Here is a 25,246-nt window from a genome sequence, read left to right on the forward strand (position 1 = left end):
AAGTCAAGCAGAGAAAGTCAATTATCATATGGTTTCACTTATTTGTGGAACATAAAGAATAGCATGGAGGACATTAGGAGAAGGAAGGGAAAAATGAAGGGGGGCGGGAATCAGAGGGGAAGATGAACCATGAGAGACAATGGACTCCAGGAAACAAACAGGGTTTCAGAGGGGAGGGCTGTGGGGGGATGGGTTAGCCTGGTGATGGGTATTAAGGAGGGCATGTTCTGCATGGAGCACTGGGTGTTATACACAAACAATGAATCATGGAATGCTACATCAAAAACTAATGATGTACTGTATGGTGAATAACATAACATAATTTAAAAATTTTTAAATAAAATTTAAAAAACGATAATATCTGAAAGCCCTGGGTGTTTGAAACTGCTTTGTCCCCAGATAAGGAAAGAGAAATCAAATGAAACAATCTGAGCAGGGTGCCTGGGTGGTTCAGTTCCATTAAGCATCCACCCTTGATCTTAGCTCAGGTCTTGATCTCAGGGTCATGAGTTGAAGCCCTGCATTAGGCTCCATGCTGGACATGGAGCCTACTTAAAAAAAAAAAATACAATTTCTGGGAAACTCGGGTCCATTGCTTGCGTGAAGCCAAACAACCTTAAAGAGCCTAGGCTGGGACCCAGGTCACAGCAACTTATTAATTGCATAAAGGCCAACTTCACCTGGCACATCCTCACCTGAGAGCATAAAAGGACATACTTTGAAGCAAGTGCCTCGAACCATAAGTAAGACGGTGCCTTAGGAACTGCCTAACCTTCAATGAAGTGGTTGCTGATAAACAGCCAGGAGGTTGTCTGGGCCGGTGTACAAAAGCCCAGGAGGAAGGCCCATTTATGCTCCCTCACACACCAGCCACGCTCCTGATGTAATGACCCAGGATTGTGGTGAAGGACACTCTGTCATCATTGCCATCACATCATACTCAGCACCAAGTGTCGCCTATGACTGTGCCACCTAGAAATCACCTCCACACACCTTGGAGGATTGATAGGAGGGAACTTAGATAAGCATATGGAAATTAGTTCTATCAGAGAAAGAGAGGTGAACATAAGTGGTTAGGAGTGGCCAGGAGTGGGAGAAGGGCAGACTGTTTTACAAAAAGAAGCATATATAAGAGAAGGGTTTTAGAAACACCTCATTTTCAAAACGGGGATCTGTGCATGGGATCTGTAGACAGGACAAGAGAGAGTGGGATGGCCTGGTTCACCCTCCACCTCCTGAACCTTCTCTGGGCTGTGGCTGGGACCAGCACCTGGACCCAAAGCTCATGCTGTGAGTATGGTGGTTCTTCCAGAGAGGTCAGGGAAGCAGCTCCCCCAGGGAAAGGGGGACACCTCACACACGGAGGTCTGCTGAGGAGAAAGTGATTGAAAACAGCAATCACTGCAGAAGTTCAAAGTAGATGAGTCAGGGTGAGTGCGTGCTTCATCTTTCCTGGTCAAATAGCATAAGTTCTTGGAGAGGCAAGTCTATGCATTTTACCTTAAGAGAGATCGAAATACTGGCACAGGAATGATGGCTGGTGGCACAAAGAGAGACGCTCAGAGCAGTTCCGACCAAGTGCCACTGCTAGGGGGATGTTGGTACTCGCTGAGGACAGGTCATATCCCAAGTCTTCCATATTTTTCATGTAAGACTAAGAAGAAAAGAGGGTGCCTGGCTGGCTCAGTTGGAGGAACATGCAACTCTTGATCTCAGGGTTGTGAGTTCGAGCCCCACGTAGGGTGTAGAGATTACTTAAAAATAAAATCTTTTAAAAAAGGGAGGCACCTGGGTGGCTCAGTCAGTTGAGCATCCAACTCTTGATTTCAGCTCAGGTCATGATCTCAGGGTCGTGGGATTGAGCCCTGCATTGGGTGCTGCTCTCAATAAGGAGTCGGCTTATCCCTTTCCCTCTGCTCCTCTCCCTGCTGGCCCACAGGCTCACACACACTCTCTCTCTCAAATAAATAAATAAAATCCTAAAAAACAAAAAAGAAATAACTTTATATTTTTTTAGGATTTATTTATTTGAAAGAGAGAAAGGGGTGGGAAGGGGCAGAGGGAGAGGGAGAGAGAGAATCCCAAGCAGACTCCACGCTGAGCACAGAGCTGACACGGGACTCGATCCCAGGACCCTAAGACCAGGACCTGAGCTGAAACCAAAAGTCGGACACTTAACCAACTATACCACCCAGGCACCCAAAAAAAAAAATTAACTTTAAAAAAAAGAGTGAGAAAAAACTACAAGGAAATCAGTGATTTCTAGGAATGTGCTAGAAATAATATGAAATGGCCATGAGCCATATTGCTTGAACTTCCTAAATGAGAAAGCACTTTGATAAATATAAGGGTTATTTGAGAAGATGTTGGGTCTAATTGGCCTCAAAAGAAAATCTCAGTGTTTTCTCCATCTCTCTTTAATAATCACCTGATACCCCCAAAAAATAATCACCCCCACAGAGGGTGTCCCTGAGAATACTAATGCTAACTAATCCCATCTTCTAACAGAGAGATCGGGAAACATGTTTCTGAGATGAGAGAGAGAGGATTAAGGGTTTAGTAAATGGCTTTTCTCTTCTCAGCTGTTCCCCCAGCACAGCAGCCCTTGGTTAATGGCATACAAGTGCTCATGGAGAACTCTGTGACCAGCTCAGCCTACCCAAATCCCAGCATCCTGATTGCCATGAACCTGGCTGGAGCCTACAACGTGGAGGCCCAGAAGCTCCTGGCTGACAAGCTCATGGCCAGTGACACAGCCGGTGAGAAGTCAGAGCCGCTCCACATGCTCCCTGATTCTCCAGCCCCAGATCCCAACTCCAACCCCCCCCCCCCCGACTCCAATGCCACTTGCGATTGTACCTGAATCACCAAAGCATCTTTCCCTGTGTACCCGGAAAGAAAGGTGTGTGAAGTGAGAGCATTTGTAGAGTTGGGCAGGAGAGCAGAATTAGCTCTAGGCCAGATGTAAAAAGAGCGGGCTTGCAGCTCTGGCCCCACCACTTACCAACTCTGTGACCTTGAACAGGCCGCAGATCTGGACCAACCTCACTTCTTTGTCTGCAAAATGCAGATGATTCTAATAACAAGGACACTAACAGTAATTATAACAATGATAATAATAACCAAATCTCTGTTCTGCCTACCTCACAGGAGTTGCCTTGAGGATCAAGTTAGATAATAAAGTTAAAATTATTTTCAGGTATGAATTTGTATGGGTGCTCTTGCTGCTTTAGATAACAGGGATTCCTGATGAAGTTGTCAAGTCACACAGTGGTCACCAGATTAAACATTCCTTGAGCATTTTTCCATACTTCTTTCCTTAAGAAAAACCAGATCAAAAAACTATCTAGAGGGGGACGCCTGGGTGGCTCAGTCGGTTAAGCGTCTGCCTTCGGCTCAGGTCATGATCCCAGGGTCCTGGGATCGAGTCCCACATTGGGCTCCCTGCTCCGTGGGGAGCCTGCTTCTCCCTCTGCCTTTGCCTCTCTCTGTCTCTCATGAATAAATAAATAAAATCTTAAAAAAAAAAAAAAAAAAAACTATCTAGAGGCACCTGGCTAGCTCGGGGGGAGGGGGTGGGGGTGGGGGTACATGTGGCTCTTGATCTCCAGGTTGTGAGTTTGAGTCCCATGTTGGGTGTAGAGATTACTTAAAAATAAAATCTTTTTAAAAAATTATCTAATCACCTTATTAAAAAATCAAAATGATCTGGACAAGAAGCAGAGAGCTCAGCCCTGGCCCCTGGCACACTCTCCCCCTGAGAATACCTTTGTGACTGTTTTGTTCTCTCCTCCACAGACCTGACCATTGGTCAGCTCGCCCTTACCATCATGGCCCTCAACTCCTCCTGCCGAGACCCTGGGAATAAAGTATCAATTCTACAGAGACAAATGGAAACCTGGCCACCTTCAAGTAAGACCTCATCAGAAGGGAGGGGAGAGTGAGGCAAATGGTCCTTCCTGAGAATATTAAACCTAGAAAGAAAAAGATGGGTGAGTGGAAAGTAAGGGAAGAGACACAAGTTACTCAGGATCCCTCAGATAATCCCACAATGAGATATTCACTTTGATTCCAAATGAACCAGAGAAGACCACTACCTGGGGACACAGACTTACACCATCACCTGAAGACAGCTATCCCTTTTATTCTCTTGTCCTGCTAGGTAATATTCTTATTCTGAGAAATGTTCAAGTTAGCTTTTGCCAATATGGAGTCTTTTTGGACAGGTTTTCTAGAAATTTCTACTTAAAAGATTTGACTTTTACCTTTTTCACGAACGTCCTCATTATGGTGAATGTTAATCTTACAGAGACCCTCTGTCCCCTTCCCAGACCTCAGTGCTCCAGCTTCAACCTTCTATGGGCCCAGTCTGGCGGTCCTGGCACTGTGCCAGGAGAACCCAGCGACAGCCCTACCCATAGCAGCCCGCTTTGCCAAGTACCTGAGGTTCAGTTCTTCCCCCTTCAATACGGGTGAGTTGGTTGCCACTTCCAAACACTGCCCTGAGCTGGGAACATCAAGGGCATTCAATGGGGGAGGTAGGCAGTAGGGGAAAGTGGGAGGGGGAGCTTTCCATGGAGGAGGAGCTGAGGATCATGAAAATGTCTGCAGATGGAAGGCACTTAAGAAATATTTGTTGGACATGTGAATTAAGGAATAAATGAAGGGGAGACAGTAAAACAAAGAATCCAGGAAAATACTTGAAATATCTGACAGTGACAGAATCTCTCCTGGGAACAATAAACAAGTCACCCAAGTCAGCGGTTATTCCCAGGCAAATTCTTAAATGATTAAATCAATGTCTAGACTCAGTCTTACCCTGAAATCTCTTCTTTTTAAAGATTCACTTATTTATTTTAGAGAAAGAGAGCAGGGAGAGGGGCAGAAGGAGGGGGAGAGGGAGAATCTCGAGCTGACTTCACACTGAACAAGGAGCCAGACACTGGGCTCCATCTCACGACCCTGAGATCATGACCTGAGCCGAAACCAAGAGTTGGATGCTTAACTGACTAAGCCACCCAGGCACCCCTGAACCCACTCTTTTATTACTACTGATGATTCCCCTCTCCTTCCTTCCCAATGTTTCTCCTTATAACATCCTGATATTCTCTTTCTAGTAAACAGATACTCTCTGAACCCTAAACCCACCATGCTCCTCCCCTTCAAGGATACACTGGAACCATGTTATTTCTTCATTCTGTAACCTTATGGCTGCTTGTGAAGGGAAGCTTTTTCCCCTACAGTACCATGTCCTTTTCTGTCCACCCTTCTTCAGATCATGATACCAGCTCTGAATAACACCCTCTCTGAGGACATTATCATGTGCCCTTCATTCATGGTCACCTTCTCTCCTTTGCCACTCTCCAAGCAATAGCATATCTCAGGTTTTCACCCTGTTATCCACTCTGCCTCTGCAACCTCTCTCATTTCAGGCAAACTCTCTCATTTCAGGCTCTTTCAGACCAATAATCAAGTACTCTAGTACCCTCCCTATGGCTCAAGAGCAGACTGGCCTCTATTTTCCATCTGGGACCTCATGCATTACCAAGGTGTCTGTCAGTTCAGGAGATTTGACTTCTTGGCCAACAATGGTTTCAACAACACTGTCATCCTTAATGAGGTTACACAAATTCAGGTGGAGATTACAGTAGGGAGGAGAAGATCAGAGAAAGAAGTTATCTGGCAAGTCTTTCATTTGTTCTGTCTTGTCCTGTCAGAGCTTGCTCATTCAGTCCACATACACTTTCCCATGCAAATAATGAAAATGACCCTGTGCTGGGTGCTTTGGGGGGTGCAAAGTTCCCACCATCCTGGAGCTCACAGAGCACGGTAACAGTAAAACAGAGCAGAGAGTGCTGAGATTGCAAAACAGGTCCAAACAACACAGGCTAAAAAAGTTCAGAAAAGAGGAGCGCCTGGGTAGCTCACTCAGTTAAGCATCCGACTCTTAATCTCAGCTTGGGTCTTGATCTCAGGGTCGTGAGTTTAAGCCCCACGTTGGGCTCCATGCTGGGCATGGAGCCTATATTAAAAAAAGGTTCAGAAAAGAAACTGCACCTGTGGCACTGGTCAGACCAAAGAAAGTTTCACTGAGAGGTGGTGATGGCCGGGCCTTCAAGAACTAGTGACATTTTTAAAAGATAAACACTGGGACAAGAAAAATGAGATTGAATAAAGTGCCAGTCTACATTAATTAAAAGCATGAGCTGTGGAGTCATATAGATCTGGGTCCTGGCACTGCTAGTTACCAGCTGTGAGGCCTTGGGCCATTACTTGGCCTCTATGAGCCTCCATTTCTTTATCCCTTCAATGGAATTAATTATAGGTCCTATTTCACAGTCCTGAAGAATAAAGGAGATAATGTAGCTGGAATACAATAAGCACACAGTAAATGTTAGCTGTTCATATTGTTGTGGTGATGGTTGTCTTACCCACTCCCCTCCAACCGTGCTTCACAGACACAGGAGCGATGGCAACTTTAGCTCTGACCTGTATGTACAACAGGATCCCAGAAGGTTCAGAGGAAGGTTACAGAATTCTGTTCAGTCAGGTACTAGAGGAAGCCGTGAAGAATATCAGCATGAGGATCAAAGACAATGGCATCATTGGGGACATCTACAGTACTGGCCTTGCCATGCAGGTAAACACATCACCCATGCTCTTTGTGGGGTCCATGCCAATATGATAAGACTGGATTGTAGGATCAAGAGACCAGGCTTCTTCTAATATCTTTGAGAAAGATCAGCCAGTATGACTTGAGGTAGATTCCTTGTAGTGTTTGTCTCAGTTTCTCTACTGGTAAAATGCAGGTGTGAATTCCTCCCTACCTCATAGGTGAAAATAAAACTACATGAATTATTTTCTCTTTCTTGGAAAAAATAAATAAATCCCAGAAACATATCAGGTTATTACTGATAATGATCAGTTTGTTCATAATAATTATAGACTGATGAAAATTTGATGTATAAAAAATAAGGATATTAAAATAGGTCCTCAAAAAAATGGAATTTTCTGATTCCATCTTGCCAGTCACGTGTTCTCTTTTCAGCCCTTTATCTTGATCCAGAAAATGCCGGCTTGTGTTCAAACTGATTAATGAAGACAACTTAAAGCTGACTTGTCAAGCTCTTTTATACTCTCGATCTCATTTCAACCTCACACAGTGCTCTAAATGGCAAAACCAGGTGTGTCTGGTACCCTGTCCATACTCAATCCTATGTTTCCCTAGTACAGATACCCAGGCTCAGATTCCATAAGATGCTGCTTGCTATATCTCCAAATGCAACCCCACCCCATTGATTAGGGCTGATTAGGGCAGCATCCTCCCTTGGAAGACATACTAATGATAGTGGGGAAAGATAACCAACTAGAATCGGAAATTAAAGGGTCATCTGTGGCCAAATCCTCTAGTCCAAACTGAGAAGTTTGTGCTCCAAAGTCTCGAAATGCCTAATGTAATTCATAGAAAAACTACATTATGACCCTCTCAACTCCAAAAGCCCAGGAAAGAGAGAACCATGGCCAGCCCCCTAAACCTAATACACCTCTGGACTAGTGGTAGAAAGAAATCCTTTTGGGGAGAGAAGCAGAGACTGGCCCTGACATTCCACACATTAGAAATTAGCAAAGGACAAAAACAGACTAGAAATTAGTTTATGTTAAACATAAAAGTAAATACAAAATCCCCACTCCAATGTGCCATGTACTGGAGCAACTAATGAGAACAATGTCAGCTTCCATGTCATGTCAAAGTGAATGAAGTTTTGCCATGGAAAAAAAAGACTGTTACCAGTCTTTGAATCAGGCTGAATCATCTAAGAACAATCCTGGTGCTCAGGTCTAGAAAGCCTTGTGGAATATCAGGGGCAGTCTGGAAGGGATATAAGGTGGGTTTTATCTATGACTCACTTAAAATAAACTTGCTTCTCCTTAATGCCAGACAGAGAAATGTTTGCTTTTGCTAGTTTGGTTTGTGAATTCTCTTTGGGATTTTATCACCCACAGGGTACACTCTGATAAGCTGTACCTAAGAATTAAAGCTTTATTTATGAAAAGGCAAGACCTCATCCTTATCCTGATATCACAGGTCATATGGATTTCTAATCAGTTAGGATACATAACCTCTCCCTACTCAAGTTATGGCACATATCTAGAGTTTACCCAAACAGCCTGAAGTCTGAAATCACCAGATATCTAATACACAACTTTTTTTCTAATTTAAAATGTTCTGGTGTGGAAAAGCAAAGGGCTCTCAAGATGTCACAACTTGAGTTTGAATCCCAGATCTGCCACCACTATGGGCAAATATTGAATTTCTCTGAATTTCACTTTCCCCATAAAAACAAGGTTGTAAAGGTTTTTTGTTTTTTTTTTTTTAAATCACAAGCACGATGTGGTGCTCGGTAATTGTTCATGGTCTCTCCCAGCAGAAGAGTGATATTAAGCTTCCTTTTCAGCCTTTATTCATCGTCTTCCAGGATTTCAGTGCCCTTCAAGCGGCCTGGGCCACTTCCATGGCTTCCCTAGGCACTCAGGAATTTCTTCTCTTCCTTCTATCAATATTCCAAAACCTTCAAAATTCCTCTTAACTTGGGGATTTAACTTGGAAAAGGATCTGATAAACATCTTCATGCAAAGTTATTAATGACTTCTCACAGGGTAATGTGTTACTCCTCTCTAGAGTGTTGGCATTGGTAATGTTTTATCCCAAGGGGATACATCTTGCTTTTGGGATCTGAGAGGTGAATATGGCAAGTGAACAAGATCTGGCTGCTGAGGAGTACCTACCTAATGCCCCTTAAGCCAAACTACCCTGTAAAGTGACCTCTGGCAAGAGCCAGGGTCCACGGTTGTCAAAGCTAACAGTGATGGTCATGCCTGTCAAAACTGGTGGTTCATCAACTGCCTTCGGCTCACAAAGCCATTTCTGACTCGACTCTCTCGTCTCTCATTTCCTATTCCAAGCTTCAGGTCAATCAGTCACCAGCAATCTCAAACCACTGACATACTCTGAGGGTCACAGCACGCCACTAAAAGGGAGGGAGGTGGTAATGATAGCTTATATATCACACATTACAAAATGCTTTTGCTTATTGTCCCACATCTGAACCTCAAATGGACCCACAAAGGTAGGCATAAATTATGATTTCTATTTTACTCATGTGATATAAATCTCAGCAAAGTAGAATGACTTACATGGTGCATTAATCAAGAATCCTTTTGCAAATAACATAAAACCCAAATAATTTTGGCTTAAAAAAAAATGGGGATTTACTATTTCACATTATAAACTAGAAGGTCCAGGGCTCGATTAAATGGTTTGAGGATTAAGCAGAATAAAGGACTCAAATTGTGCTTTCAGGCACCATTCTTTTTTCATCACTCAGCCCTGGTTTTCCTCACTGTCTCCTACTGCATGGCTTCTTCGAAGTGACTGAGGAAGATGGTCCCAGCCCAATGCTTACTTACGTGGTGCCAGCTGAATACCCCCAGCAGGAGAGAAAGACATGCTTCTCTCTCTGAATGTTTGTATGTCAGGAAAGGACACTGGCTAGTGTGTGTGCCCACTAATCACTGTCACCAAAAGGATGGCACTCTATGATTAGCCCAGCACAGGCCATGAGTCCACCCCTGTGGCCAGGGTTGTGGAGCCTCTGGTTGATAGTCCTGACATGATCACAAAGAATGGGAGGAGTCCACCAAATGGTGTTCAGGACAACATAAAACAAAAGAGCACTACCATGTTTAGATGGCCAGATGACCCAGACTAACGCTGCCCCTGGAGCTTGTGGGTCTCACCTTCGTTCTACATCCAAGAACTGTTTTATATACACATGCTATAAATATAACAGCCCTAATAGTGTTCCCCAAATCTGATTGGTGCACATATATTTGTCGTGTGACTGCTATGTGACAGACCTTGAACTAAGAGGTGGGGATGCAGCAGTGAACAAGAACGACAATGTCCCAAACCTTGGGCAGCTCAGTGTTGGATTCTGTTTGATCCCCAAGATTAGTGATCAAGTCTATCTCTTATGAAGTTTATAGAGGCCAACTCTCAGCTACGCCTAATCAATCTCTCAGTCTCTCTCTCTCCCTCTCTCTCTCCTGTCCCAGGCTCTCTCTGTGACACCTAAGCAACCTAACAAGGAATGGAACTGCCAGAAGACCACGGACACAATACTTAAGGAGATTGAGCAGGGGAAATTCCACAATCCCATGTCCATTGCCCAAATCCTCCCTTCCCTGAAAGGCAAGACATACCTGGATGTGCCCCATGTGTCTTGCAGCCCTGGTAAGAACTCTTTAACATCTGCCTTTCCTTATGTCATGAAGTAGCAACTTATGCCACTAATAATATGTGGATCGATTTTAAGTGGCATATAGGCTTGTTATGTAGGCAAAGCCACATCTGCTATCCATCCCCAGGTGTTGTGTACTAACACACGGCCATGCCAGCCTGCCCTCATAATTCAGCCCCCACGTCTACGTCATTCGGTACACATTAAGTGAGCACCTACCATATGCATAGCGTTCGGTGAGATGCTGGCGAAGAGGGGAGGTCCATGCTCCTAGCAATCAGATGATATATAACTTCCTTAATTCACTTGACAAATACACCAAAAATTATGCAGTATCTTATGATATCTGCTCTTTACAAGGTCAGGAAACAGATATGTAGACAAAAACTACAACATTTGGAAGAATGAAATACGTATTAAATAGACATAGAAGCACATGTGGTGCATAGCAAAAAAAGTGTGACCACTGATCTGGTCTGAGAGACTTATGAGAAGAACAGAGCTGCGTTTAAAATCAGACTTGGAGATCTAAATATGAAGCCTTGGTGCTCCTGGCACATCAAAGGAATGGGTTGGAAACCAGGCACATTACCTTTTTATTTTAAATATCTCTATTTTATCCAATTAAAAATATAATACAGGGATACTTAAAATTCAAACGTTGTAGAAATATGCAGGAAGAAAGTGGGAGTCCTGCATAAAAATTTTATCACTCCAGAGATAACGAGTCTTTGCAAAGATACCTCTTCTTTCTAATCAAATACTAGTATAAAGTACTGTTTGGCTTATGCTGCATGGAGTTGCCTAGATAAGCAGAGATTACTAAATTCCTTGCCCATCTCGGTACAGAGTCTATAGAGACTGCAATCAAGCAGCCTGATCCCAATTACACCAAACACAGCTACATTCACGCAACTCCTTAGGCTGCTTCCCCAGTGATTTTCCAACCTTGACAAGGTGGCCACGGAGTCTTTCTTAGGATTCTACACTATAGTTGCCCAGGTGTTTTGTTAAATGGTCTGAAACTTACTACCTTTGCTTACTACCTTTGTTGCCAAAAAAAGCCCACAACTCCACAGAACTCAATCATGTAAAATACATGACTTAGGGCTAACCATCCTCCCTTCTGGTTATAAATTCTTTTAACAAAACTGATGTTCACTATAAAACTGGCTGTCAGCTCTTCAGCTACGAACAATTCTCTAGAATGGAAATGAGAGCTTCATAGATCACACCAGTTCCTCAGAACAACCCACAAAGGACACAAAATCATTGCCATTTCTTGAAATGTTTTTTTAGGATGAGTTGCCAATAACAGAGATTTTTGCACCTGTAATACAAACCCCATAATCTTCAACAAATGTGGCCTCTTTGCTCTTCACAGGTGATGAAGTGCAACCAACTCTCCCCACTCAACCCAGCCGTGTTCCCACCACAGCCTCCAACATCACTGTCATATACACCATAAATAACCAGCTGAAGGGGGTGGCTCTGGGCTTCAATGTGACCATCGACGTTAGTGTGAAACGTGGATCAGTGCTACTTGTTGTCCTAGAGGAAGCACAGCGCCGAAATTCCATGTTCAAGTGAGTGCTGCAAGCAGCGTTCACCATTCTCCCCAGACCCCTCCCGAATTTCCCTTCTCTCCCTTCCTTCTATCCCTTCCTTCATTTTCTTACTTTCTTTCTCCTTCTGATAATTTAACAGATCTTCATTGCATCACCCCTTGAGAAGCCTGCAATCTTGTAACTACCATGGCTCTCAGGAAAAATTCAGTGACACAAGTCAACATATGATGGAGTTTTACAAACAGGAATTCAAAGGGGGAGAGTCTGCTGTGGGTTAGAGTAGTCCAGGAAGGTTTGTGGCTTTGGACCCCATTTGAGGAATAAGTACTGTAAGGAAGATAGGGGAAGATGGTATTTTAGGAAGAGGGAATGGCTAGAATTAAGCATTCAAGACAGGAATAAGCAAGGACTTCAGGGTCAGTGAGTAGGCCAGCTTGACTAGAGAAGAGAATATGGGATACGGGACTGAATCAAGTGAGTAACGTATGGAAGGACAGGCTGGGTGATATTGGAAAAAGTCTGAAAAACTAGGCTAATGAGATCGGACTTCCTATTAGAGAAAGCATTGCAAGCTTTTAAGTAAGAAAAGTCATGTTGTAAAACGTTAACTGGTTCAAGAATGGGAGACAAGGAGGAGACCTGGGGCTTGCCTATGGTAATGAATCTGTGAGGTGATGAAGACTCCATCTAAGATAAATAGACTCACACCAAGGAAGATGCCACTCAGCTCTGTGAGCACTGGAAGGGGGGTGGGGCGCAGAAAGAGAAGCTTCCAAACTTTTGATAGGAATGTCAGGAGGAAAGAATGTCTTTCAGAGAAAAAGACTTAATTCCTTTAGACATGTCTAATTGTGGGTATTCAAAACAGAAACATTAGGGAGCTTTTGGAGGTTTAGATGAAGACCTAGAAAAAGAGGTCAGGATAGGCAAAAGAGGCTGGACGGTCATCTGACAGAGGTGATGACCGAAATTGAGGAACCGTGCATAGGTAGCAGACAAGCTCCCAACAAAGCCACGAGTCCAGGGCACCTGGCTGGCTCAGTCAGCAGAGAAGGGGACTCCCGATCTCAGGATTGTGGCTTCAAGCCCCATGCTGGGCATACAGCCCACTTTAAAAACAAACAAACAAACCATTATCTATATGCCCACTTTACAGATAGCACCATACAGGCCCAAAGAGGCTAAGTAACATTCCTAAGATCTCATGACGTGTAACTAATAGAGTTGAGATCTGAACCCAGACTTGACTGTGAAGCTCATGTTCCTTCCACTGTCCTGTCGGCAAAGGGCAGAATAGAGAAGTAAATCCCAAGAAATAAAATTAAACCTTGGGATGTCTTCATAGTTTGCAAGAAGAGGAAGCAGTAGAGAAATATGGAGAAGACTAAGCTCACAGGAGGAGCAGAGAAAAAATGCCAGGTCCTGGAAAGGAAAAGAGGAGAGACATTCAAAGGAACGATGACATGACCCAAATTCTGCAGAGAGATGCCAGAGAGAAAGATTGGCCAAGCCCAAGGAAGTGACAACTGAGTGGTATGCGGAATCTATTCCACAGGATTAGGTTCAATACATTATACCTGCTGTTCACAGCCCAGCTCCATAATTTCCCTGACTTCCATAGACAGGCCAGGATAAAAGTTGCATTTCAAGAATACTTAGTTTTCAAATACCCTCTGAATATACCTTACTACTTCTCTGAGCTTAGCTTTAATTTTGCCTGATTTTTCTTTTTCTGACTGTGAACGTCATAAATACATATACTAGACAACTGGCGGGTGATGCATAAAGAACAAAACAAAGCACCTCTGAAACTAGTAATACACTATATGTTAATTGATTGAATCTAAATAAATTTTTTTAAAAAGGAACAAAACAAAGCACCTATAGCGTGTGCACAATATAATCGCTGTTGACATTTCTTTATAATTTTGTAGGTTTTCTTCTTTGCATCTTACAGATAGTTGTGATCCCTCACATGGATGGGATAGTTATTTCGTGTAAAATTTGTGTCCCACATTTTCACTTAACAATTATTGCACGAGCATTTTTAATGTCACTTAAAATTATTGAAAAATACAATTTCATCACAGCAAAAAAAAAAATTCAATCTTGGATATTCATCCCATCACTCATTAAGTATTCACCCATTGTTGGGCATTTACATTATTTTAAATTTGCTTATTGATAGGTTTTTTTAAAAAACTCCATTCATTTTAATTTCATTTACTTGCAAATGAAGTAACTTCATATCCATTAGTCATTTGCAATTTCTCTTTTGAGCGTGGTTTTATCTGATCTCTAAAGCACTTAGAATGTCTCTGTCCCTTCACCTTAACTCCTTATTGACTGACCTAAATGAGGTTAATCACATATGATTTTATTCTTACAGATTTGAAACCACGATGACATCATGGGGCCTTGTCATCTCCTCCATCAACAATATTGCTGAAAATGTTCATGAGCGGACATACTGGCAATTCCTTAGTGGCAAAACACCTTTGAATGAAGGTAAGAAAAGGAAAGGAATTTGGGACTTTCTTCCATAGTCTGCGGGCTACTTTCTTTCATTTCCTTATTTAATTAATTCACTCATTTAATCAAATAACTGTGAGATTGTATGTATATATATGATACTTGTGTATACAGTGATGCCACATACATGTACATACACATATATATATTATGAATATATATACAGTGATTCGATTGAATGATACATGATGGGTAGATAGAGGTAAACATCTATTCTGTTCTCTTAGATAGAGGTATTTGCAAATGACACTACAGATAAAGGACTGGTATCAAAGATCTATAAAGAACTTCTCAAACTCAACAACCAAAAGACAAATAACCAAGTCAAAAAATGGGCAGAAGATATGAAAAGACTTTCTCTGAAGAAGACATACAAATGGCTAACAGACACATGAAAAAATGTTCATCATCATTAGCCATCAGGGAAATTCAAATCAAAACCACATTGAGATACCACCTTACACCAGTTAGAATGGCAAAAATTGACAAGGCAAGAAACAACAAATGTTGGAGAGGTTGTGGAGAAAGGGGAACCCTCTTACACTGTTGGTGGGAATGCAAGTTGGTACAGCCACTTTGGAAAACATTCTTTAAAATTTTGCGCAAATACTAACATATCCTCCAAGTTAAAGAGCACTGTGTGTGGTTTTGTCTAAGGATGATGTTCCCTAGTTAAGGGGATGTTAATCAGCACAATGCAGGGAGATGTGAAGCCACGTAAAGTCACAGCAGAACTGAGGCTGTGGCTTTATAAGATGCTTTATTATCCAAGATTTCGATGGGAGAGATGTTTTCTTAGAGTCTGTCAGGTACTTAACAAAATCTGGCCAGTCAGAATTTGTTGAATTGCAGCAAAGCATGTAATGAAGATCTTGAGGTTACACAAGGCTTGGTTAGAAGCCCCTTCTCTTACTTACTAGCTGCATTAAGCAAGGAATGAATCTTCTCAGAACCAGTTTCCAGAGCTATAAAATAGAAATAGTAATAACCATTTCTTGGGTTAGTGTGAAAATTAGAAATAACATGTTTAAAATGAGTAAGTTCAATGTCTTCTGCATTCACAAATGCTAAATATTAGTATTATTAGTTCTTCTACCACCTGCATCTCAAGAATTGCCTGGGAACCTAAATCAGGCTTATTCTCATGTCTGCCAATTACTCTTCTTCTCTGGGGAAAGAATGGTAAACAGGCCTCTGACATCTAAAACATCTGGGCCTGGAATTATCTTTCCGATGCCCGGTGACTTGAAAGCTAATCATCAATACTGCCATCATCTAACTTCTCTGCCCTGAAACACAAGAATTCTCAACCCAATGCCCTTCCCTACTTTTTGCAAAATCTTCAAAAGTGAACATGAGTTCCTACCTTGAATGCTGTAAGTTCGACTTAACTAAGTCATTTTATTGCACAATAACTATGTGCCAGGGACTATATTAGGCATCTGGCAGTCCTTATTCCTAATCCTGAAAATGTCTCTTCAGGGTAGATATTAGTGCAATTTAAGGCATGAGGAAAAGGATTAGGTTCAATACATTATACCTGCTAGTATAAAGGAGGAAAAGGAGGCTCTCACAATTTAAGGGGCTTGTCCAAAGAGATGCTCCACATGGCAGCTCTAAGCCTAGAAACAAGGACTCCCTAAATCTCCCAATCTCATGCTCCTCCATACTAATCAAGCTGCCCATTTCACTCGGGGATGATTTTACTCCTCTAACTATGGGCTGGCCCTTTGGGAGGTAGGGGTGGTTACACGCACCATGGCCTCCTCATGTTCTTCTCTGCTTGTTTCCAGGAGTTGCCGACTACAAACCCTTCAGCCATGAGCACATCATGGCCAATTTCACAAAGTACTAAGGACAAGGTGGGTTCAGGTTCTCTCAAACACCTCCAAAGGACGGTGGAATTTTTGTTCACTTTATTTCAAATCTATGCAAAAAAAAGTGGGTATCTACAATGCTACCATACTCCTGGTAAAAACATGGAAACCACTATGTAGAATAAATGATTCAAACTTCCCTGGAGTCTTAACATCTGTGACCCAAGAAAAAAGGTCCAGCTTCTCAAGGCAATGACTGCCAGTCATTGTTTAAACCTAGGATGAGGGGAGAAGAGAGAGCCCCGGTGATATTTTTGCAGTTCATTCTGAACTTCTCAATTAATTAAACAACAGATTCCTTTATTTCTACAAATGAAGTGATATATTTTAAAAACTCCTATTAAAAAAACTCCTATTTTTGTTTCTTATACCAAGTACTACTTTTCAAATCACTTAATGAAATGACCAAAATTTTTCATATGAGACTCCCAGATGGTTTAGAACGAGGTAAATGATGTTAATACTCTCTCCTTCCATTTCTAATATTTATTCTGGGTAAAATTAAGTTTAAAATGTATATTTTTATATAATTTATATATATACACATTTAATATATAAATATAACTCACAATTAGTATATAATATAAAATTTAATGTATTTTATATGTTAAATATAAATATAGATCTAAAATCCCACCCCACATAAAACATATATATTTTACACATTAAATAGAAATATAGATCTATAACCACACCCTAAATATATATATATTTGAAAGAAAAATTAAGCTTTCAAAGACAATCATAAATCTAATCTCTGCTGGTAGGAGTCAACATTGGTACTGACTTTCTGGTGAAGGACATGAAAATTGTATCAAAAGACCTAAAATATACTCAACTTCAACCCCCAAAATCCCAATTCTGAAAATTACACAAAGGAGAGAATCATAATAGGGCACAGATATACAAGAATCAAAATGTGTGCTGAGGCAATCAGAGAGCAAACCTTAGAGATGCAGCTTTAGTACACTTCCTAATACTGACCCCAAGGCAAAGATTCACCTGCCCCGTCACAGGTCTCCCCCCCAAGCTGCTCAGAGTAAGAGCCTACCCTCTGGTAACAGGGGCTCCTGGGAGAAGGAGATGTGAACCATCAGCCCAAGCCCTCATCCCAAACATATCTATTAGGTACCTCACTGTACCCCCAGAAAAAGGCCAGCGCTGTACTGTGGTAGAAGGCACCCTCCAGGAGTGTGAATAAGTGATCTCTCATAACATGCCATGATATTCATAATATGGAAAACATGGAAACAGTCTACATGTCCAACAATAGGGCAATGGATAGGTAAACCCTGGCGGATCCATACGATGGGATACTTAAAAGTCACTGAAATTCTTTTTTTTTTTTAAGATTTTTATTTATTTAACAGAGAGAGAGCACAAGTAGGCAGAGCGGCAGACAGAGGGAGAGGGAGAAGCAGGCTCTCCGCCGAGCAGGGAGCCCGATGCGGGGCTCGATCCCAGTACTCTGGGATCATGACCTGAGCCGAAGGCAGCCGCTTAACCAACTGAGCCACCCAGGCGCCCCTGAAATTCTTAAATTCCACATGTGAGTGAGATCATACAGTATCTATCTTTCTCTTGACTGACTTATTTCACTTAGCATTATACCCTCTAGATCACCCATGTTGTTGCAAATGGCAAGATTTCATTCCTTTTGATGGCTGAGTAATATTCCATTGCATATACAGACCACATCTTCTTTATCCATTCATCTATGGATGAACACTTGGCCTGCTTCCATAATTTGGCTATTGTAAATAATGCTGCTATAAACATAGGGGCGCATATATTTTTTTGAATTAGTGTTTTTATGTTCTTTGGGTAAATACCCAGTAGAGGAATTACTGGCTCATATGTGGAATTTAAGAAACAAAACAAAGAGGCAACCCACAGAATGGGAGAAGATATTTGCAAATGACACTACAGATAAAGGGCTGGTATCCAAGATCTATAAAGAACTTCTCAAACTCAACACCCAAAAAACAAATAATCAAGTCAAGAAATGGGCAGAAGACATGAACAGACACTTCTTTGAAGAAGACATACAAATGGCTAACAGACACATGAAAAAGTGTTCATCATCATTAGCCATCAGGGAAATTCAAATCAAAACCACATTGAGGGCGCCTAGGTGGCTCAGTTGGTCAAGCGACTGCCTTAGGCTCAGGTCATGATCCTGGAGTCCCGGGATCGAGTCCCGCATCGGGCTCCCTGCTCAGCGGGGGGTCTGCTTCTCCCTCTGCCCTCTTCCCTCTCGTGCTCTCTGTCTCTCATTCTCTCTCTCTCAAATAAATAAATAAAATCTTTAAAAAAAAAAAAACACATTGAGGTACCACCTTACACCAGTTAGAATGACAAAAATGGACAGGGAAAGAAACAACAAATGTTGGAGAGGGTGTGGAGAAAGGGGAACACTCTTACACTGTTGGTGGGAATGCAAGTTGGTACAGCCACTTTGGAAAACAGTGTGGAGGTTCCTCAAAAATTTAAAAAATAGAGCTACCCTATGACCCAGCAATTGCACTCCCAGGTATTTACCCCAAAGACACAGATGTAGTGAAAAGAAGGGCCATATGCACCCCAATGTTCATAGCAACAATATCTGCAATAGCCAAACTGTGGAAAGAGCCGAGATGCCCTTCAACAGATGAATGGATAAAGAAGATGTGGTCCATATATACAATGGAATATTACTCAGCCATCAGAAAGGATGAATACCCAACTTTTACATCAACATGGATGGGACTGGAGGAGATTATGCTAAGTGAAATAAGTCAAGCAGAGAAAGTCAATTATCACATGGTTTCACTTATTTGTGGAACATAAGGAATAGCACGGAGGACATTAGGAGAAGGAAGGGAAAAATGAAGGGAGGGAAATCAGAGGGAGAGATGAACCATGAGAGACTATGGACTCTGAGAAACAAATAGGGTTTTAGAGGAGAGGGGGGAGGGGGGATTGGTTAGCCCGGTGATGGGTATTAAGGAGGGCACGTACTGCATGGAGCACTGGGTGTTATATGAAAACAATGGATCATGCATCACCACATCAAAAACCAATGATGTATTGTATGGTGACTAACATAACATAATGAAATTAAAAAAAAAAAGAAACAAAACAAATGAACAAAGAAAAAGAGACAAACAAAAAAACAGACTCTTAACTACAGGGAACAAACTGGTGTTGCCAGAGCAGGGAGGGGGTAGGATGGGTGAAATAGGTGGAGAGGATTGAAAGTACACTTATGGAGGGGCACCTGGGTGGCTCAGTCAGTTAAGGGTCTGCCTTTGGCTCAAGTCATGATCCCAGGATCCTCGGATCGAGTCCTGCATTGGGCTCCTTGCTCAGAAGGAAGCCTGCTTCTCCCTCTGTCTGCCACTCCCCCTGTTTGTGCTCAGTCTCTCTCTCCCTGACAAATAAATAAGTAAAATCTTAAAAAAAAAAAAAGAAGTACACTTATGGTGATGAGCACTGAGTAATGTATAAAGTGTTCAATCACTATATTGTACACCTGCTACTAATATAACACTGTATGTTAATTATACTTTATTTTAAAAGTTAATTAACTTTTTAAAAGAAGTATGAAATACAATAAAACCTAGATCTTTAAAGATTTTTATTTATTTAGAGTGGGGGTGGGGCAGAAGCCCAAGCAGACTCCACAATGAGCATGGAGCTGGAACAGGGCTTGATCCCATGACTCTGAGATCATGACCTAAGCCGAAATCAAGAGCCAGATGCTCAACCAACTGAGCCACCCAGGCACCTGTATTAAATTAATTTTTTTAAATGTCAGTAAAATTTGTGTTGAATATAAATACTTGCTGACATAGAAAGACATTCATGATGCATTCTAATGCCATCCATTCCAGAGTATTAGAGTGGTTAACTGTGTGATGGAATTATTGGTGACCGATTTTGTTTGTTTCTCTATTGTCTACATTTTCTACATTCAATACAATAGTTGAGCAACTGGAAAATGGGAAAAATTACTTTTAACAAAGATGACCTTTTTTATTTAACAATAAATTGGGCAACGAAAGGAAGGAGTGTGAGAGAGAGAGAACACTGCCCCCCAACTTTTGCAATTAACTGGGTGTGTTCATTTGTATTGGCAAAGGTGGGGGACAGGCGAGCAGGTTGACAATGGCTCTATGACAGGCTGCAATTCCACTTTGAGGCAGTACTGTAATAAAATGTAGTCTATGTGTGTTCATTATTTTGCATAACGCATAATGCCCAAGCATGGATTTGGTTATGGTTTCAGGGACTTTCATAAGCGTTTTTTGCGACCTCTACTGGACATGGCTGGTAAAGCCTAAACTTCCTTCAGGGAAGTGGTCAATTTTCTCCATAACTGTTTTTTGTGAAGATACAGGGGAGAGGAGGGAAGATTGTTACCAAACCCAACTGTACTTTCCTTTAACTAGATATACGAATGACCTATACCAAGTTCACAATTGAAGACCACACCCTGATAAGGAAGAGGAACTAAAGAGAGCTTCCTCTAGCCTCTTCCAACTGAGATCCTATAATTCTTTGAAATGACAAAGAATCTTGCTCAGAAGCACAAATGACTTGAGATTTCTAAGAAGAAGAAGAGGAACAACAACAACAAGAATCCTGGTCAAGAAAATAAAAATAGAAAGGGAGAGAGAATAGAACAAAATAGTTCCAAATTTTATCTTGAAGACCAAACATGCCAAACAGCCATGATGTTTTTTGGAAAGCAAAGTAAACTTGACCAAACATAAAAATATGTAATAAAGTCACGATAATTAAAACAGTGTAGCACTGGTTTCAGATCAGGGAGAACATGGGAATGGAATAAAATGCTAAAAAATATTACGTGGGAATTTAGCGTATGATAAAATCACATATTTTTTTAAGATTGTATTTATTTATTTATTTATTTAGAGAGCATGCATTAGAGAGAGAATCTTAAACAGGTTCCACGTTCAACATGGAGCCTGATGCAGGGATCCATTTCATGACCCTGAAATCATGACCTGAGCTGAAATCAAGAGTCCAACGCTTAACTGACTGAGCCACCCAGGCGCCCCATAAAATCACATATTAAATGAGAATTTTCAACTTGACAAAAGTATTATACTACATCCCTACTTCTGGCCTTATAAAGCATATTATCAAAGTCAAAAACTGTTAAAAAAAATAACTGGAAGATTTTACTGCATGAAAATTATGAATGGTCCTACCTCAAAAAAAATTAAAGGACATAATGAACACTGTAAACAAAAATTGAATCATATACAAACAAGGGTTAATATAATTAATATACAGTAAGCATTTAGAATTTATAAAAAAAGAAACAGTACAATTGAAACATAGAGAAAGTACATAAGCAAATCACACATATGAAAAAACAAATAGACAAAAATATGAGAACAAAGGTAGGAGAAAAAGTTCAACATCACTAGTCATTGAAAAATTGCAAACTAATGTATAACCAGTGTGTAAATTATATGAAGTAGGACTCAGAGAATACTATTGGAAATCAACCTTAGGGGTGCCTGGAGGGCTCAGTCCGTGGAGCCTGCAGCTCTTGATCTTACAGTTCTGAGTTCGAGTCCCACATTGGGGGTAGAGAGTATATAAAAATAAAATCTTTAAAAAAAAATTAACTTTAGGGGCGCCTGGGTGGCTCAGATGGTTAAGCATCTGCCTTCAGCTCAGGTTATGATCCCAGGGCCCTGGGATCAAGCCCCGCATCGGGCTCCTGGCTCAGCGGGGAGTCTGCTTCTCCTTCTCCCTCTGCCTCTCTCCCTGCTCATGCTCTCTCTCTCTCTCTCTGTATCTCTGTCTCAAATGAATAAATAAAATCTTAAAAAAAAAAAAACAAGATTTAAAAAAAAAATCAACTTTAGCTTACCCTGTTCCTGCTTACCCAAACTCCAAACCAACTCTGTAAGGCTGGAGGGGTTTCTGCTCATTTCTCTGATTTAAGAAGGAAAAAAGAAAACATTCTGATTTCAGTAACTAAAATGTCCAATACTGTGTAATAGTCACAATTCTGAATTCCATCTAAAGGTGAAGCTGCATCCCTCTGCTAGTTCAGTCCTGCTCTGGATAGGGTGATTGTAGTGGAAACAAAATGGCAGCCGGGGGAGGAAGTTCTCTATTTCCTCACTTTGCACTTTTACCAGTCATGTAGGATCCTTCCCTACCCCTCATCTCTCACCTCTGTTGCTGACCTCTCTGGGATGACTGACAGGCATAGCACCTGATAAGGGCTGAAGTATGTCCACCTCCCCCCACCAACCAATATGTGTTGGAGCCCCAATTACCCCCTTCACCCCCCTACTCCCCACTTCCACCCCCCATCCACTGTACCCCAGAATGTGACATTATTAGGAGAAAGGGTCTTTACAGAGGTAATCAAGTTAAATGAGGTCAATAGGGTGGGCCCTAATCCAGTAAGACTAGTGTCTTATCAAAAGGGGAAATTTGGACACAAAGACACACATAAAGGGGAAGACTATGGGAAGAGAGATAGGGAGAAGATGGCCATCCATGAGCCCAGGACAGAGACCTGGGACAGCCCCTTCCTCACAGCCCTCAGAAGGAACCAACCCTGCTGACACCTTGATTTCAGACTTCAGGCCTCCAGAAATGTGAGGCAATAACTTTCTGTTGTTTAAGCCCCCAGTTTGGGGTACTTGGTTACATCAGCCCTAGCAAAATGATACAACACCCAACAGTAGTTGACTCAGTTCCCAGTATAGAGTATACTCTTTCTCTCATGGGTGCTTTATGGATTCTCCAGAGAAACACACACACACACACACACACACACACACACACACACACACACAACCTACCCTAACTGCCGAGGATATCTTGATACATGCAAATTCATCTCTGCTGCATGACTGGCTGGTTGCATACAAGTCTTCCCTCAGGCCCTGGACATCCATTATCACATCTCTTCCAGCTTCTTTGTCCTTGATCCTCAGTGGGGTCCTAAGACGGGATGTAAGAAAACTCTAAACCGGCACACTGCATGGGGGTCCACATCTGGTGAACAAGGTATGCACACCTTTGACCCACCACCAATGGAAATGTAACTACTTCCCAATGGCAGCCCTCTACTTTGCAACAAACCTCCAGACATAGACTTTTGTCAAACATCAATCCCCCTCAAACAGAGGTCCCATATCAAGCTGAGTGGTCTTGAAATGTTTCTTATTAAGCTTGATGGAGCACCCCAATACCTTGCCATTAGAGAGGGAGAATGGAATTCACAATATACCAACAAATCTGTCCAAAGAAATCTTTAATGCAATCTCCAGTCTCTACTTCTTTTCTTGATCTTCCCAGTGCTTTTTACAGGCTGGAAGAAAATGGAGAGCTAAGAATTAACAAAGCCATTTCCTACCACCTCCTTTATAAGTCCTGCCCAGGGGGCACCTGGGTGGCTCAGTCGGTAAGGTTCCAACTCTTGGTTGTGGCTCAGGTCATGATCTCAGGGTCCTGAGATCAAGTCCACATTCAGCTCATGGAGTTTGCTTGAGATTTTTCCCCCCTCTGCACCTCCCCCTGATCGCTCGCACTCTCCCTCTCTCTCTCTCTCAAATAAATAAATAAAATCTAAAATCAATCAATCAATCAATCAATCAATCCTGTCCAGAAGGCCCAGCACCTCACTCTGGAATGTGAGGATTACCACATACGCTGGGGCTTCAGGCAAAGCTGAGTCAGACACAATCCTGTTTTAACAGCCTGTTATAAACATAATATTGGATATCATTTCTCTCCTTTCATATTGGCAGAGCTCTAAACAAAGGTGTGCAAGGAAACTCAGCAAGGATGTGGATAAATAGGCACTCTGATACATTGTTGGTGAAGATCAATCCCTTTGGAAACTTCCTTTATCCCTACACCCTCAAGATATGTCAGCAATCATCATTAGCCCACTGATCTACATTTGAAGGGTCCCCTGACTAAGTTTTTGCTAGACAGTAGTAAATGACCCCTCAAGCTCCTGGAAACCTTAGAGACACTATCCCTAACCCCCTCCCAACTTGCAGGTACATAGTCAGTCACTGCTCACAACCCCAGTGCAGTTCTTTCTACCCACGGGTCCTGTCCCCGTGCTTTAACAAAAACCACCTTTTCTGCACTGAAAACATCTCAAGAAATCTTTCCTGACTGTTTGCTCCCGGACTCCAAAACACCACGTCAGAATCATTGCTTTTAGAAATGATCTACACCATATGGAAGCTAAACTGATGAAGAAGCTAATACTAACTAGCCCTTTGAGAAGGTTCTGTGGGCTTCCTGGGGTGAGGAAGTTCCATGGTGACTTATTACACTATGATATTATGATCAGAATCTGATAAGCAAAAACCCAGTCTTTTTATTAAAATGAGAGAGTGGGCACACACACGCGTACACAGACACAGACAACAAGTGTGTGGGTGCCATTTACGTCAACAACCAGACCTGGAACTAGGCTAGGCTACAGGTTTCTGTTATCTTGTGATTTTAAAATAAGAAAGATTAAAAACTGAGATGCCAGGTAACTTTCATACAGATGGGAAAAAATACAAATCGCAGTGGATATAGACCTGCATGACCCAAAAACAATGCTTTGCAGCTCTACTCTGCTTTTTAAATTTTCAAAGTGCTCAGAGGACTGATTCTCAACTTGCTTAGGCATCAGAATCACCCATGGGGCTTAGTTCACAATAGGAATCCCTGAACCCCACCTTCAGAGTTTCTGACTTAATATGTAGGGACGAGATACTTATATTTATATGAAGGTCTCAGTAACATCTGAGGCAGGTGGTCTGAAGACCAACTTTTGGGAGATTTTAGCAAACCCGTTCCCGTAAAAGTAAGAACAGCAAGGTTTTTATCCCTACTTTGTATCATATTAGCTGTGTGGCAAATCATTTCATCCCAGAACATCAGTTTCCTACAAATAAATACAATAGAACTATCA

At 41.8% G+C, this 25,246-nt stretch overlaps 2 protein-coding genes across 2 annotated transcripts in view; one reads left to right on the plus strand and one right to left on the minus strand.

Annotated features, from left to right (window-relative positions):
* LOC118547243 (uncharacterized) overlaps positions 1-25,246 on the minus strand; it is a 215,832-nt gene that overhangs the window by 58,477 nt on the left and 132,109 nt on the right. The gene's annotated exons all lie outside the window — the stretch shown is intronic.
* Positions 1,212-16,256, plus strand: CBLIF (cobalamin binding intrinsic factor). The gene is made up of 9 exons (XM_078059144.1): positions 1,212-1,290; positions 2,583-2,759; positions 3,799-3,912; positions 4,332-4,472; positions 6,459-6,640; positions 10,117-10,294; positions 11,686-11,887; positions 14,259-14,377; positions 16,195-16,256. The coding sequence occupies exons 1-9, from the start codon at positions 1,212-1,214 to the stop codon at positions 16,254-16,256; spliced, it is 1,254 nt and encodes a 417-aa protein (XP_077915270.1).

The sequence above is a fragment of the Halichoerus grypus genome, chromosome 11 (assembly GCF_964656455.1).
Source record: "Halichoerus grypus chromosome 11, mHalGry1.hap1.1, whole genome shotgun sequence".
Taxonomy (NCBI): Eukaryota; Metazoa; Chordata; class Mammalia; order Carnivora; family Phocidae; genus Halichoerus; species Halichoerus grypus.